This window comes from Scylla paramamosain, chromosome 9 (assembly GCF_035594125.1).
Source record: "Scylla paramamosain isolate STU-SP2022 chromosome 9, ASM3559412v1, whole genome shotgun sequence".
Classification (NCBI taxonomy): domain Eukaryota; kingdom Metazoa; phylum Arthropoda; class Malacostraca; order Decapoda; family Portunidae; genus Scylla; species Scylla paramamosain.
In genome coordinates, this window is record NC_087159.1 from 552,659 (window position 1) to 564,770 (window position 12,112).

Consider the following 12,112-nt stretch of genomic DNA (forward strand, 5'->3'; position numbering starts at 1 on the left):
TAAAAAGGGATTGCAAGGACAAAGAAAGTGCAAGGTAAGGCATTGCAATCCCTTTTTGGATCCTTGGAGATATTAACTTAGGCTTGCCAGGCAGGAGATGGGGTGCAGGCAAGTCCTATGTTCCACCCTCCAACAAATTGCTTCACCACCTTCTGACAAACATGCATGCCCACGCTTGTCTGAACTGGTAGCATTTCCTAGCTCTTACTTATTCATAGCTCTTTGTTTACAAACAAAAGCTTGACTGCTGAGAACATTTTACAGGATCTATTTCATCCCTATATTTAGCTAATCTTTTAACCAAGTATTCAGCCATGTTTATGACAGCATGTTGTGTTCCTAGCTGTCTTCTTGTATGTGGCTGTTCATCTGTGAACCATGCATGCTCAGAACCCAGTATTTACAAACAAAGGTATGTTGATAAACATACCTGTCTGCTGCTGCCCACAGCAACATGGCTGAAGACTTGGTTAAAAGATTAGCCATATATAGGGATGGAAGAGACCCTGTAAAGTGTTCACAGATGTCTAGCTTTAATTTTTAAACAAAGAGCGGACAGTTACGAACAAGGGGACAGCTACGAACATGACACCTGTATCTGCTTGACTGGAATGCTTGCCTTGTACAAGGCAATCACAGCTGTTATGGTCTCACTAGTAGTAACCCTCCTGGCCATCACACTGTGCTATGCACACACCAAATGTCCACCAAACTAAAAATTAATGGCAAGGCACAAAAAAACAATACAAACCAAATGTCGACAAGAGATCAGAGAACAAAGATTTCATGTTCCAAGTTAACTCACTCAGCCATGGATCAAAAAATGTGATTAATTGATTCATTCACTACCTGGCAAACTAACTTCCTACACAGACTGTATGCATTGTTAAGCTTACGAGGATATGTAGCTGCTTGATTCATCTTTATTGTTCTCTTTATTTCATTGACTTGTCTTTTATATAATCTATCATTGTCATTTGTTTGAATTTTTTATTCTGCATAAAATATCATGTTAGTTGATTTCTGTTAACATTTTTTGCAGTGCAGAATAGATTAATATGATTTCCATGATTTTCCATGGGAAATCTTGTTTTGGGTTATGATTTTTTATTTTATTTTATTTATTTTTTGTTAAAGTGGCCTTCTGGAATGAATTAAACCCATAACTCAAGATACTATAGTATTTTATAATTTGAGTTTGACATGCAGCATATCAGTTGTGATGCAGATGCTTATTATCATTTGGGCATGCACTAGTTTCACTTTTGCTTTTGTTTCTGCTTCCTTGTAGCTTCTTTTAGTAGTTGCCACCCATTTGTGTGCAAACAGCTTGAGGGTGATGGATTAATGGATTGCCTGATGTAAGCTGATATTGGTTGGTTTTGTGAACACTTTCATGAAGAGAAAAGTATTTTACTAGTCATATAGAATGTATATTTGATTTTTTTTTCTCTTTTTTGTATTTTTAAGTTTTCTTTTGTTTCCTTAACAGAAAGTACTGCAGACCATGCAAACGGTCCTTACCCATGTAGGTACTGTTGTGTTGTAATGTTTCAGTGATGTGGAACTCAAAATAAATTTTGGGGGTTTTGCTTAAGTATTATCTTGTAGGAAGGAGTGAGTCCATCTATTATTAATTTGGAAAATTCTTAATTATATTTATTATTGTGCACTCTTAGAAAAATGCAAGCTGATTAATATTAATTTTATTATTGATGCATTTAGTATTGAGATGTTGAAGACAGTGAGGAGTTTCTAGTCCACAATTTTGCTATAAGTTTTGTCAGTGACAAAATATGGTCATTATGGTTCTCTATTCATTGTTATAATTAACTTATTGCCAATCTTGTTTTTCTAATGAAACTTATGTTAAAATAATTAGGGAAATTTAAATGGTTTCATAGCTCACAAAATCAACCCACCTTTAAGATTTCATTTTTACAAAATGCAGTTTCCAAGTAATATCTCTTCACACCAAGCTGGCATCTCTCTTGAGAGAGATTAACATAGACAGGACATCTGCATTCCAGAAGTGGACACCACAAATTAAAATTCATCTGCACTAATATTATTCTGGGAAATGTAACTTTCACCTTACACAGTTACAAATCCAGAACTTCTTATATTTTTGCAGTTCCTGAACACAAAGCTGCAAACAAAAACCAATTTCACAGTTTTACTACAAGATGCACAAACAGGTGATAATCAGTTGGTAATGTAGTGAATGAATGTATAATTCATCAAATTACTTTTCCTTCATAGGTGCCTCAGGTCACACCACCTAGTCAGTTGGTCTTTACTGCAACTCCTCACTCATTTTATGAAAATGGCTAAGTAAGTGATTTTAGCAAATCACCAGCATTAGTGATTGATATTGACAGTAACATAGCCACATTATACAGTCCCAAGCACTAAATTCACACACCTTAGGGTCACTAACCATTATGAGTGCACTGAAGCACTGTTCTGATTCATGACTTTACTCCTCAGTGACTTAGCCACATGTCTCAGTCACTGTCCTTTGACAACTCCATCTTGAGGTGGCTTGTGCACCCTCATGAAGGCCAAAAGCTCAAAGTTCGACTTGTCATTTCAGGCTTCATGATACTCAGTCATTGAAGCAGAGATGAGGAGACTAAGCAGAAGTGAAGTGATGCTTCAGAGATCAGAATTAGATCTGAGACTACAAATGCCAGTTAATGTAGAACAGGTATCAGGATACCGTATGGCAGGGATTCTCAACCTTTTGCAAGCTGGTTCCCTCCCCCAAACTGGTTCAATGCAGTTAAGGCCCTCCTCTTCCCTGCGCCACCCATTCAACCCCCTCCCCAGTTATGCCACCATAGATAGATAGATATAATCAGATAGACAGATAGATAGATAAATAGATAGATAGACAGATAGATAGATAGCCCTTGGCTAGGCATAACAGCTGTATCTCCTTTGTACTAATAGTGAGTGTGATTTTCTGTGACTTTTTTTCTCCTACCCATCTTGTGCTCACGACCCCCCCTGGGAAATATTTCTGGCCATCTTATGAAATTGGGACTCTTAGGCTAGTGTTAGCAGTCAGCTATTGTCACTTAATTGTTATAAGCATTAAATAATAATTTGGCTCTTCTTGTCACCACTGGATGATTCTGAATGTTCATCTTTGTGGTTAAAGTCATGAGAAAAATCTTGCCAGACAGTATTTGCTGGAAGGAGCAGAGGGAAAAAAAGTTAAATTTTCTGTTATCTGTCCAGCATTAAGGTATACTTAATGCTGGACTCTCATTTCATGACAATTGCCTATAAATTAGGCAATTGTCATGAAATGAGAGATATGGATTCACTCTTACCTCATAATTATACTATGTGGTTTTGAGAGTACTGAAATCACCAAATATAAAAGAAGTACTCGTACACCAAGCTTTGATTAAAAAAAATTTTACTGGCATTTTGTACTTCAAAAATTTGTTTGGAGTTCAGTTCCACATCACTAATGTTGCTTGTCCTATGGTTCTTTTAAGTTTCTGTTTTGTTTTCATGTATATATATATATATACACATTTGATAGTAAGTTATTTTTGGTTTTGAATAAAAAATAACTTGTACTGATTCTAATATCTTTGGATGTCCTATGTTCTTTGGATTACAATCCAGGTTTTAATGATTGCTATTTCATTTATAAAAAAAAATGTCTAACTTCTTCATTCCTTTGTGTTTTGCTCCTCATTACACCACACAGAAAGGAGCTCCCAGATTGGCTGCAAAGCTATCCAATAACTCTCATCCAGTTTCTTCGGTTCTTATACCAACAAAATGGAGACTTCCTCCCCGTATTTCTCTCTGGAGATGTGCTGGCAGCCCTCGCATCCACTCTCTTTCCCTATGCTACCTCCTCAGAACCTCAGAGTCTCACCTCTCCAGACGATGAAAAGGTAGGACATGCTGCTTGGCTGGATAATGGTTTTTAAATTTTATTATTTGAAATAAAATGATTTGTTCTGTCATGTTAATAGATCTATAAATCAAAAGAAAATTTAAGACCAGTACCACTTACTTTCAATCCTATGATGGTACAGGGAAGTATTTGCATGTTTTAAAAAGATGGATTTAATGAAAGCATAATGTGCAGAAAATTTTCTCCTGCTTTTAGAATAACTGAGATGTTAAATTATATTCCATGCTAAAAAAGAGAGAAAAAAAAAGATGCTTTGAATGGTAAAGTTGATCAGTTTGATTCATGCAGTGTCATGGAACTCCTTGCATGAAAATAATTAAAGCAGTTTTCAAATGTAAAAGCTGGTCTGACCCCAAGTTTATCACAGTTCAAGATGATGAATAACCTACATGGGTCACAACAAGTACAAGAATGTATGATTCCTCCTCCATTTCATCCTTCAACATATATTGGTGGTGTTAGTAGTAGTAGTAGTAGTAGTAGTAGTACAATAGTGGCAAAAATTATTATCATTTATTTTATTTATTATTTTTTTCAACTAATTTATTGATGTGTGCAATTTAATGTGATGCATCCACAGCTTGTGGGTGGTGATTTGGTGGTGGTACATGGAGAAAATGATGGAGCACTCACCAACCATCCAGCCAAGCAGCAGGTGGTAGACTTCCTGAAGAATTTGGTGGTGGACTCCCTTTCTTTGCCACCAGCAAGCAAGACCCCACATACCATTGACCTGCTGCTGGAGGTAATGTTGTGTGTTGAAAAGGAATGATTGGTTAAGGAAATGCACAACACCTGGGGATTTGAAATACAAAACTGGGCTCAAAATGTTCCTACACTATCTAGAAATAACCTCAGACAATATTTTCCTTGATGTGAGGGATTTAAATGTCTGGCATGGGTTTAAAGGGCTTTAAATGTCTTATCCCAGTGGAGGGAGCATGGCAAGCTGGAACTTATTTAGCATGAAATAAAGGTGAATTTTCACTGAAATCTCCCTTCACCAGTGCCCATAGGCTGTGTGAGACTGAAAGCATCAGTAAATGGGGAGTGCAAGTCAGTCACCTACCAAACTTCATAGGGAGAGGATATATCTATGAGCTTATCTGAAAGAGCTGAAGAAAAAAATACCTCCATGGCACCATGCCATGACAGTCTATCGCTGCCCCCACATAATAGAGACATGCCACCATTCCATTGTATATGTCAGTATTTCAGATTGCTTTGCATAGGGTGAAAGGCATATCAAAGGACTGTCACAACCATAAAGTAAAAATATTTGGTTAACTATTAATGTTGCTGTATAATATAAAGTATTGTCATACATATATTTACTTGTGTACATGCATGCATATGTGCATACGTATGTATACAGATTGTTCTTGCTTGTGTAAAATGTTGGCATCATAAATACCTATTTACCAGCAAAGTTCAGCACCTTAATCCAAAAACTTTAGGTAGATGGCACAAGGTCTTGTGTAATCCCTTCAGGATACATTATTAGTACTTTATCCAGAGATAGAATTAAACAGATGGTTCTAATCTTTTGATTTTACATATTGTATACAGGCCACTCCAGAAAATAGCAGTGAAGTGCAAGTGTGTGAGTTCCAGACACAACTTTTGGGCACACTAATGGAGCATTTGCTGGATGCAGACATTCTCATAGGGGAGGGAGCAGCCTTACCTGTGGTGGCAGGTGGCTCTATCCAACACATTGCACCTAATGTATTCTATCTGGCTGCCAGAATTGTAGACAAGCTGTGGTCTGGTGAGTTTTAAGTTTCTTGGATTTAGGGTTCAGTAATTACATAGTTATGATTTGATATAAAGCACCGATTGACAAGTTGGATTACAGAATCACCAAACTCACTTGTCAATATATTCCCAATTTGCAGGTGTATTCAGCAAGGACCCACATGAAGTCTTTGATTTCATCATCAAGCTCATCTCCCAGGCTAAGCGAAGAGCATCAGGCATCAATCTTGAGTCAATCTATCACTGCCTCAACCGTACTATTCTCTACCTGTTGTCTCGACCCACTGACTCCATTGCTGCCCAGATGTCCATACTGGAAGGACTGCACAAACTTACCACCCACAGGTTTGTAATATGATGTAATCTTAATTTTAAAAATTCTTCATCGGTAGCAACTGATAACTATAATCCAGTAGCAGGAACATGATTGATCTCTTATTGTATACTGACTGTAACATATATGTAGTAGGAAGCTACAGGCAGAAGTGACATTACTAAGATTAAGTGTAGGAAATAAGCTAAGAATGTTTCAAAACAGGGATTCCCAGCTAGTTTTGCTGTAAAAGCAATACTAGTCAAGGCACACTGCACACCACCAACCATGTCTACCTAATAAACTTGTTTGACATTCTCAGAAATGTGCTCAGATTATCAGAAATTTCAAGCTTCCTTTCTTAATTTTGTCTGAACTATGGGAGATGTCAGCTCACCAGTTGCTGATGAATTTGTAGTGTATCTTTATTATCACAGATACCAGAATATTCAGGTAATGTAATCAAGTACTTCTGTTTGTGAGTATAGTGCCAGAAATCTTAGTGAGCATTGGTCTTGTCTTCCTTTATTTTCTAATGTATACTTGCTTCCACAGGACCGTTGTGTTTGGGGCTGGAAACCATGAACCAGAATTTGTTGCCTGTCTTACTTACTGCCTTCTTCAGCTGACAGCTGATCTCAAAATAACGTTAGTTTTCCCAGTTTTCTCAAAGCCCATTTCGTTTTTCTGGTAAACTACTTTAGTACTGATTTACTGATACTATCTCATTATAATGCAATTTTTGAAGGGAACTGTATTTAATGTGGATATGTCTGATGAGAATTATGCTTAAAGTATTGAATTCCCACCAAAAAAATTTTATCTCAGAGATCTGAAAACAGGAAAGATTGGATTAAGTAAATGCCTCAAAACTTTTTAAACTAAGGTTATCCAGTATAGACATGTAGAATGTAGTATTATTATTATTATTTTTTTTTTAAGATTATCAATATACAAATGTTGAATGTGCTATTATTGTTTTTTATTATCTATTTTGATTACCTCATTGTAGCTAATCGATCATGTCTCTTTATATTTGTCTTGATTTTCCTTTGAATAAAAATAACAAATATGAATGCTTTATTTCTGGTGTGTGTGTGTGTGTGTGTGTGTGTGTGTGTGTGTGTTTAGTTAGTAAATAGGCAGATACACACAAATGTGTATTTTTACACATAACTTGCACACATCTTAGAATTTAGTATGACACTTTCCACCCCCTTTTTTTCCAGCACGGACACAACCAACCGATCTGTGTGGCACATGAACCCAACTGTTGAGAGTGTGGGTGGTGAGAGTGAGGAGAGCAGGGCAGAGGGGCTCACAGGTAAGGAGGGCAGTGTGCGGGACTTTGCTGAGGCAACAGCCACCCAGAGTCATAACCTGATGATTACTGCAGCCACCAGAGTTTGGGAGGAATTGTATATCACCAAGAAACCAGCCATTGAGGAGGTTAGTAAGAATGCTCTTTTTTGTGCAAGCAAATTATGATTTATTAGTGAACTTTATCCTCTAAAGAAGACTTGAAATGTATTCTTGACAGTAGTGTCTTCAGAACTTTTTATAGGGGATTCAAGTTGACCTTCCTGGGAATAGTAGGTGCTGAGGTGACCCAAGTGTGTGGGGTGCAGGTGAGTGGGATGTGGTTGATAGATTTTCAGGGAAGATTATAGTAGTCTCTACCCCCTCAAGTGTAAAAACATGATACACTATGTAAGGTAATTTTGAGTGTTTCAAGTACAGTGTCTCTGCTTAATGATACTGCTTAACTCTTACAGGTGTACAAAGTATCTTTAACTGCTGGCAGTGGGAAGGCACCTGACCTAGCTAGTGTGAGAGACTTGGTGAATGAAGCATCTCAACGCCTCTGGCTAGCCTTCCTGGAGGGGGAAAAGAAGCAATACTCACGTCTGCCCTGGGAAATTCCAACTCAGATCCAAAGTGTTACCAATGTAAGCAGTATTATTTAATTTGCATGAAAATGACAATGAAAATATCAAGAGAAATTATATTACTTTGACATTTAAGGTAACGAGGATAGTCAGTTAAGGGAGTTAGAAGGGGTTAAGGGAGCTAGAAGGGGTGACAGCCTCAATTACTAAAAGATATGATACATATGATAAAAGCATTTAGGAGGAGGAGAGGGAATGATTTATTACAATTTATTATTAGGTGAGAGCTCTTGATGAAAGTGAATTTAACATCCATAATAAAATTATGGATGTTAGTCATTCTAAGTTTTCATTATGCTTTTCCCATATTTTTTCCTGAAATTTCTTTGACATTTTTATCTTTTTCAACTTCCTCTTCTTTTAATATTAATTTTTCACATATTTACTTGGTGTTTAAGGTGATGTACCTTTAATTTTCTGAAGCACTCCATATTCCTCATGGTATGTCCAGAAGCTGCAGAAGGTGACAGGAGGCCTGACGAGGCTGGCCTCGCGCACCAAGGGGCGGCGGGAGGACAGCATTGTGGCCCGTAAAGTTGCTATACCAATGGCTGATGTCCAGATGGCTACCTTCACTCACATCTCAATTATTGGTGACCTTGTTGATCTCCAGTACAGGCAGCACTTGCAGGTCAGTTGCTTTCATCTTTTGACATGAATATGATACCCACATGTAATTTCTCCTATATAAATTAATGTTTAACTTATGGTGGTATTTGCATAGTTGTATATGACAGGGCCTGAGCTACATTTGTGTGCATTATTCCAATCCTTCAATTGGTGCACACTTTTGCTGGCACTACTGTCTCATCTAGTTTATTCATAGGTTCTCTGTTTCTATAGAGGAGGTTGTTTTCTTTTGTTGTTCCAATATCTTCCATGCCTTTTTTTTTTTTTTTTTTTCTTCTTTCTAATTTGGAGCCAGTTTGCTTCCAAATCATGCTCTAATGCAGGGATTTTAAGCCTAGGGCTGGTTGGAGCCACCAGCCCTCTGCTTCCAGGAGTATAGCATTTACCTTTTTCCTTTATATTCTTTATATGATATTTTGTAACTTTTGTGTACTGTTGTGAAATCTTTCTCAATAATTATTTTGAATTTCCATTGAAAATTTGAACTTGTGGATTTTTAGGACAATCCTCCCTTTTTTCAAATATGAATGCTGGAGCTCTACTGTATTTAAGTATTTATTTTCTATTTCTCAATATAAGTGTCCTTACTTAATGGGATAACTGTACTTTTGTAACTTCAGTAACAGTATTTTTCTGATTATCATCTTCATTCTCTTAAAGTATAACCTTTTATTATTATCAGAAACAGAAGCACATGACAAGCTATGTCTGGGAGTCATGGCAGCGGTGTGAGCGGGAGCTGACACGGGAACGAGGGCTGTGGGGACCCATGAAAGGTTCACATTTGGATAAGTGGATCCTAGATGCCACTGAGGGGCCATGCAGGATGAGGAAGAAAATGGTGCAGAATAGACACTTCTACAAGCATTACCCCTACAAACAACACACAGAGAATCCAGAATGTGTAAGCTATTCTTTCACTTTGTTATGATCTGTAAAATAGAAAAGATGGACAGTCAAAGTCAAAGGAATGGCAACTTAGGAATGGTAAAAAGAAGGCAGAGTGAACAGAGAACTGAATGGAGAGATAAGGTAAAAAGTTTAGTCAGTATTGTTAGACAGCTAGCTGACAGAAGTGAGCACATAAAGTTAGGGAGACATTTGTCTTGCAGTGAACTCTTACAAACTGATGATTTTAATGATGATATATATATATATATATATATATATATATATATATATATATATATATATATATATATATATATATATATATATATATATATATATATATATATATATATATATTATTTATTTATTTATTTATTTATTTATTTATTTATTTATTTATTTTTTTTTTTTTTTTAGATATGCAAGAATCTTTCATAACAAATTCTTATCATCCAGCTTAAGATATTTAGTCCCATATTATAAAAACAAGTTGATAGAATAGTTGTGTGGTCAACATAAGCAGTTTGTTAGTATAAGGTGAAATAATCTACTCTTATAATGTCATAATTGTGGTGCCTCCATGCATAAGTGAGCTAAGCAACACCAGGGTTGAAACTGAATTTTCTCATGCAATGAATAGTCCAACACATTCTCTCATATGAGGTAACAGACATATCCTGAAAGCCTAAAGGTTAAGTTTATAAAGTCAGAATCTAACAAAGACCTAATTTCTTTTCCACTCATGGACTGTACAGTAAGGTGTTCTGAGCTAGAGACGGGTAAGCTTCTGAAAGAGGCAACATGTCCAATCAGCTCAATGGCGAATCACCTGTGGGCTTTTGACAGTTCTAAGGCATATGTCAAGTATGGTCACTTGCCTCACATCAGTTCAGGGTTGAAGTGAGGTGAATACGGGTGTGGCTGGATGGGGAGCAGGACTTTGAAATGCTGTTTTCTCAATTTTTATGTCTTTGTCACATAATTACAGCAGGGGCTGCCACAATTGTGAAGAAAATTGATTGCTTTAAGTTGACTTGTATTTTTGTATGGTAACTATTTCCTAACACAAATTTGTATTTTATATTAGCTAGCCATAGAGATGCCCTTTCCTTTGATGTAGGTTAGAATAATTCAAATTCCTAATTAATCAATTATTATTGACTCTTGTATGTAATTTTGTTGTGTCTTGATTTATATTATTCAACACAGAGACAACTGAAGTACAAAGTAGCCTCAAGTTTTGACAGTAAGGAGTTTGCAGAAAAAGAGAGACCTGAGGGTCTTTCTGACACTGATATGCGGGACAGAGAACTAGTGATTGAAGAGGAAACTACCAACTTGGACACAGCAGACAGCTTTGCTGGCAGAGAAGTTGGAGACATAGGTAAATATTATCATTGCTGAAGTGAAACTGTGCCATCATCATCATCATCATCATCATTGTCATTTAAAGAGTGAAAATAATATTAATAACTTAATTTCTCTTTTTTCACCTTTCATGCTTCCATATTTGCATAGGATTAAGCCAGTTCACATTTACTCTTTGATCTTATTTATATTTATTTTCAACCTTAAACTCTAGCACAGTGTGTTGATTAACTTGTACAGCCCCATTGTTGGCTATAGCTGACACTGCATTTGTCCACCAAGGGCCCACTGATGGCTATATCTGACACCAACTTCTCCATTTATTTACATGGCTAAGGGTTTCAAACTGGACTTGCAATCAGAATTCTTTTATGTAAGAGGGGGACTGATCTAGGGCAAGAAAAGCAAGAAAAAGACTCACTGAGATGGCAGTCCCAAATGAAGGAAGCCAAATGGATTATCATTAATTTTCAATTTAGATTCTATAATTTTGTGCTGTAACTATTTTTTATTTGAATCATTATAAAAACTTATTTTTACGATTGGTAGGATTAATTTTTCTTGCAACATAATATCATACAGACTGATCTCATTTTGTATAATTTGATGGAACTCTAAGTTTATTTACTTCATTTTGTGCCTTTCCTTTCTTTTCTTGGCAATGTTGTTCCATGGGATAGACATGAAGGGACTTCAGGGAGCAATAGTGAAGACTGGTGGTCCCAATAGCCGGCCTGCTTCAGATATTGAAGATGACAGTGACTCACTGGATGTTGGGGAAGTGGTGGGTCAGGACACCACAGCTCCAACTGATGACTCCCAGAACCCAGATAACCAGACCCTTCTGAGGCTCTTGGACTATGGAGAGAAAGTGAGTAAGGGGAGGAGCTACACCACCTAGCTAATATTTTTATTTATTTTCATACTGTAATATTGTTTATTTTCATATTTACTGTATTTTATATTTTGTTTGCTTTTCTTTTTTTTTTTTTGCTGATAATGGAGTAAAAAGCACCAAGTGAATAGAAGGTATTTTTAGAAGGAAGTTTAAGGATGAGGGAGAAAGGGAATAAATGTGAGTATTGAAGAGAACAGAGTTGAAAAACAAACAAACATTTGGTTCAAAGATTGTTAAAAAAAAAGAAATAAATAAAATAAATAAATAAAAAGCTGTGAAAGGAAAATAGAAGAGAAGGAAAAAGCAGAAATATCCATCTTAATCCCAGGGTATTTTGTGTGATAGGGGAAGCTTAAGTG

The 12,112-nt window shown here is 36.4% G+C and overlaps 1 protein-coding gene across 4 annotated transcripts in view; it reads left to right on the forward strand.

The window, feature by feature from the left end:
- LOC135103343 (WD repeat and FYVE domain-containing protein 3-like) overlaps positions 1-12,112 on the forward strand; it is a 65,074-nt gene that overhangs the window by 29,695 nt on the left and 23,267 nt on the right. For 3 of the 4 annotated variants that reach the window (XM_064009391.1, XM_064009392.1, XM_064009394.1), the window contains exons 33-44: positions 1,493-1,528; positions 3,731-3,923; positions 4,527-4,691; positions 5,516-5,717; positions 5,845-6,049; positions 6,573-6,665; positions 7,247-7,466; positions 7,793-7,966; positions 8,418-8,597; positions 9,279-9,500; positions 10,697-10,871; positions 11,536-11,726. In XM_064009391.1, the coding sequence (XP_063865461.1) occupies positions 1,493-1,528; positions 3,731-3,923; positions 4,527-4,691; positions 5,516-5,717; positions 5,845-6,049; positions 6,573-6,665; positions 7,247-7,466; positions 7,793-7,966; positions 8,418-8,597; positions 9,279-9,500; positions 10,697-10,871; positions 11,536-11,726 (2,056 nt within the window). The remainder of the gene's footprint in view (positions 1-1,492; positions 1,529-3,730; positions 3,924-4,526; positions 4,692-5,515; positions 5,718-5,844; positions 6,050-6,572; positions 6,666-7,246; positions 7,467-7,792; positions 7,967-8,417; positions 8,598-9,278; positions 9,501-10,696; positions 10,872-11,535; positions 11,727-12,112) is intronic. The other variant, XM_064009393.1, reaches the window with a different exon arrangement.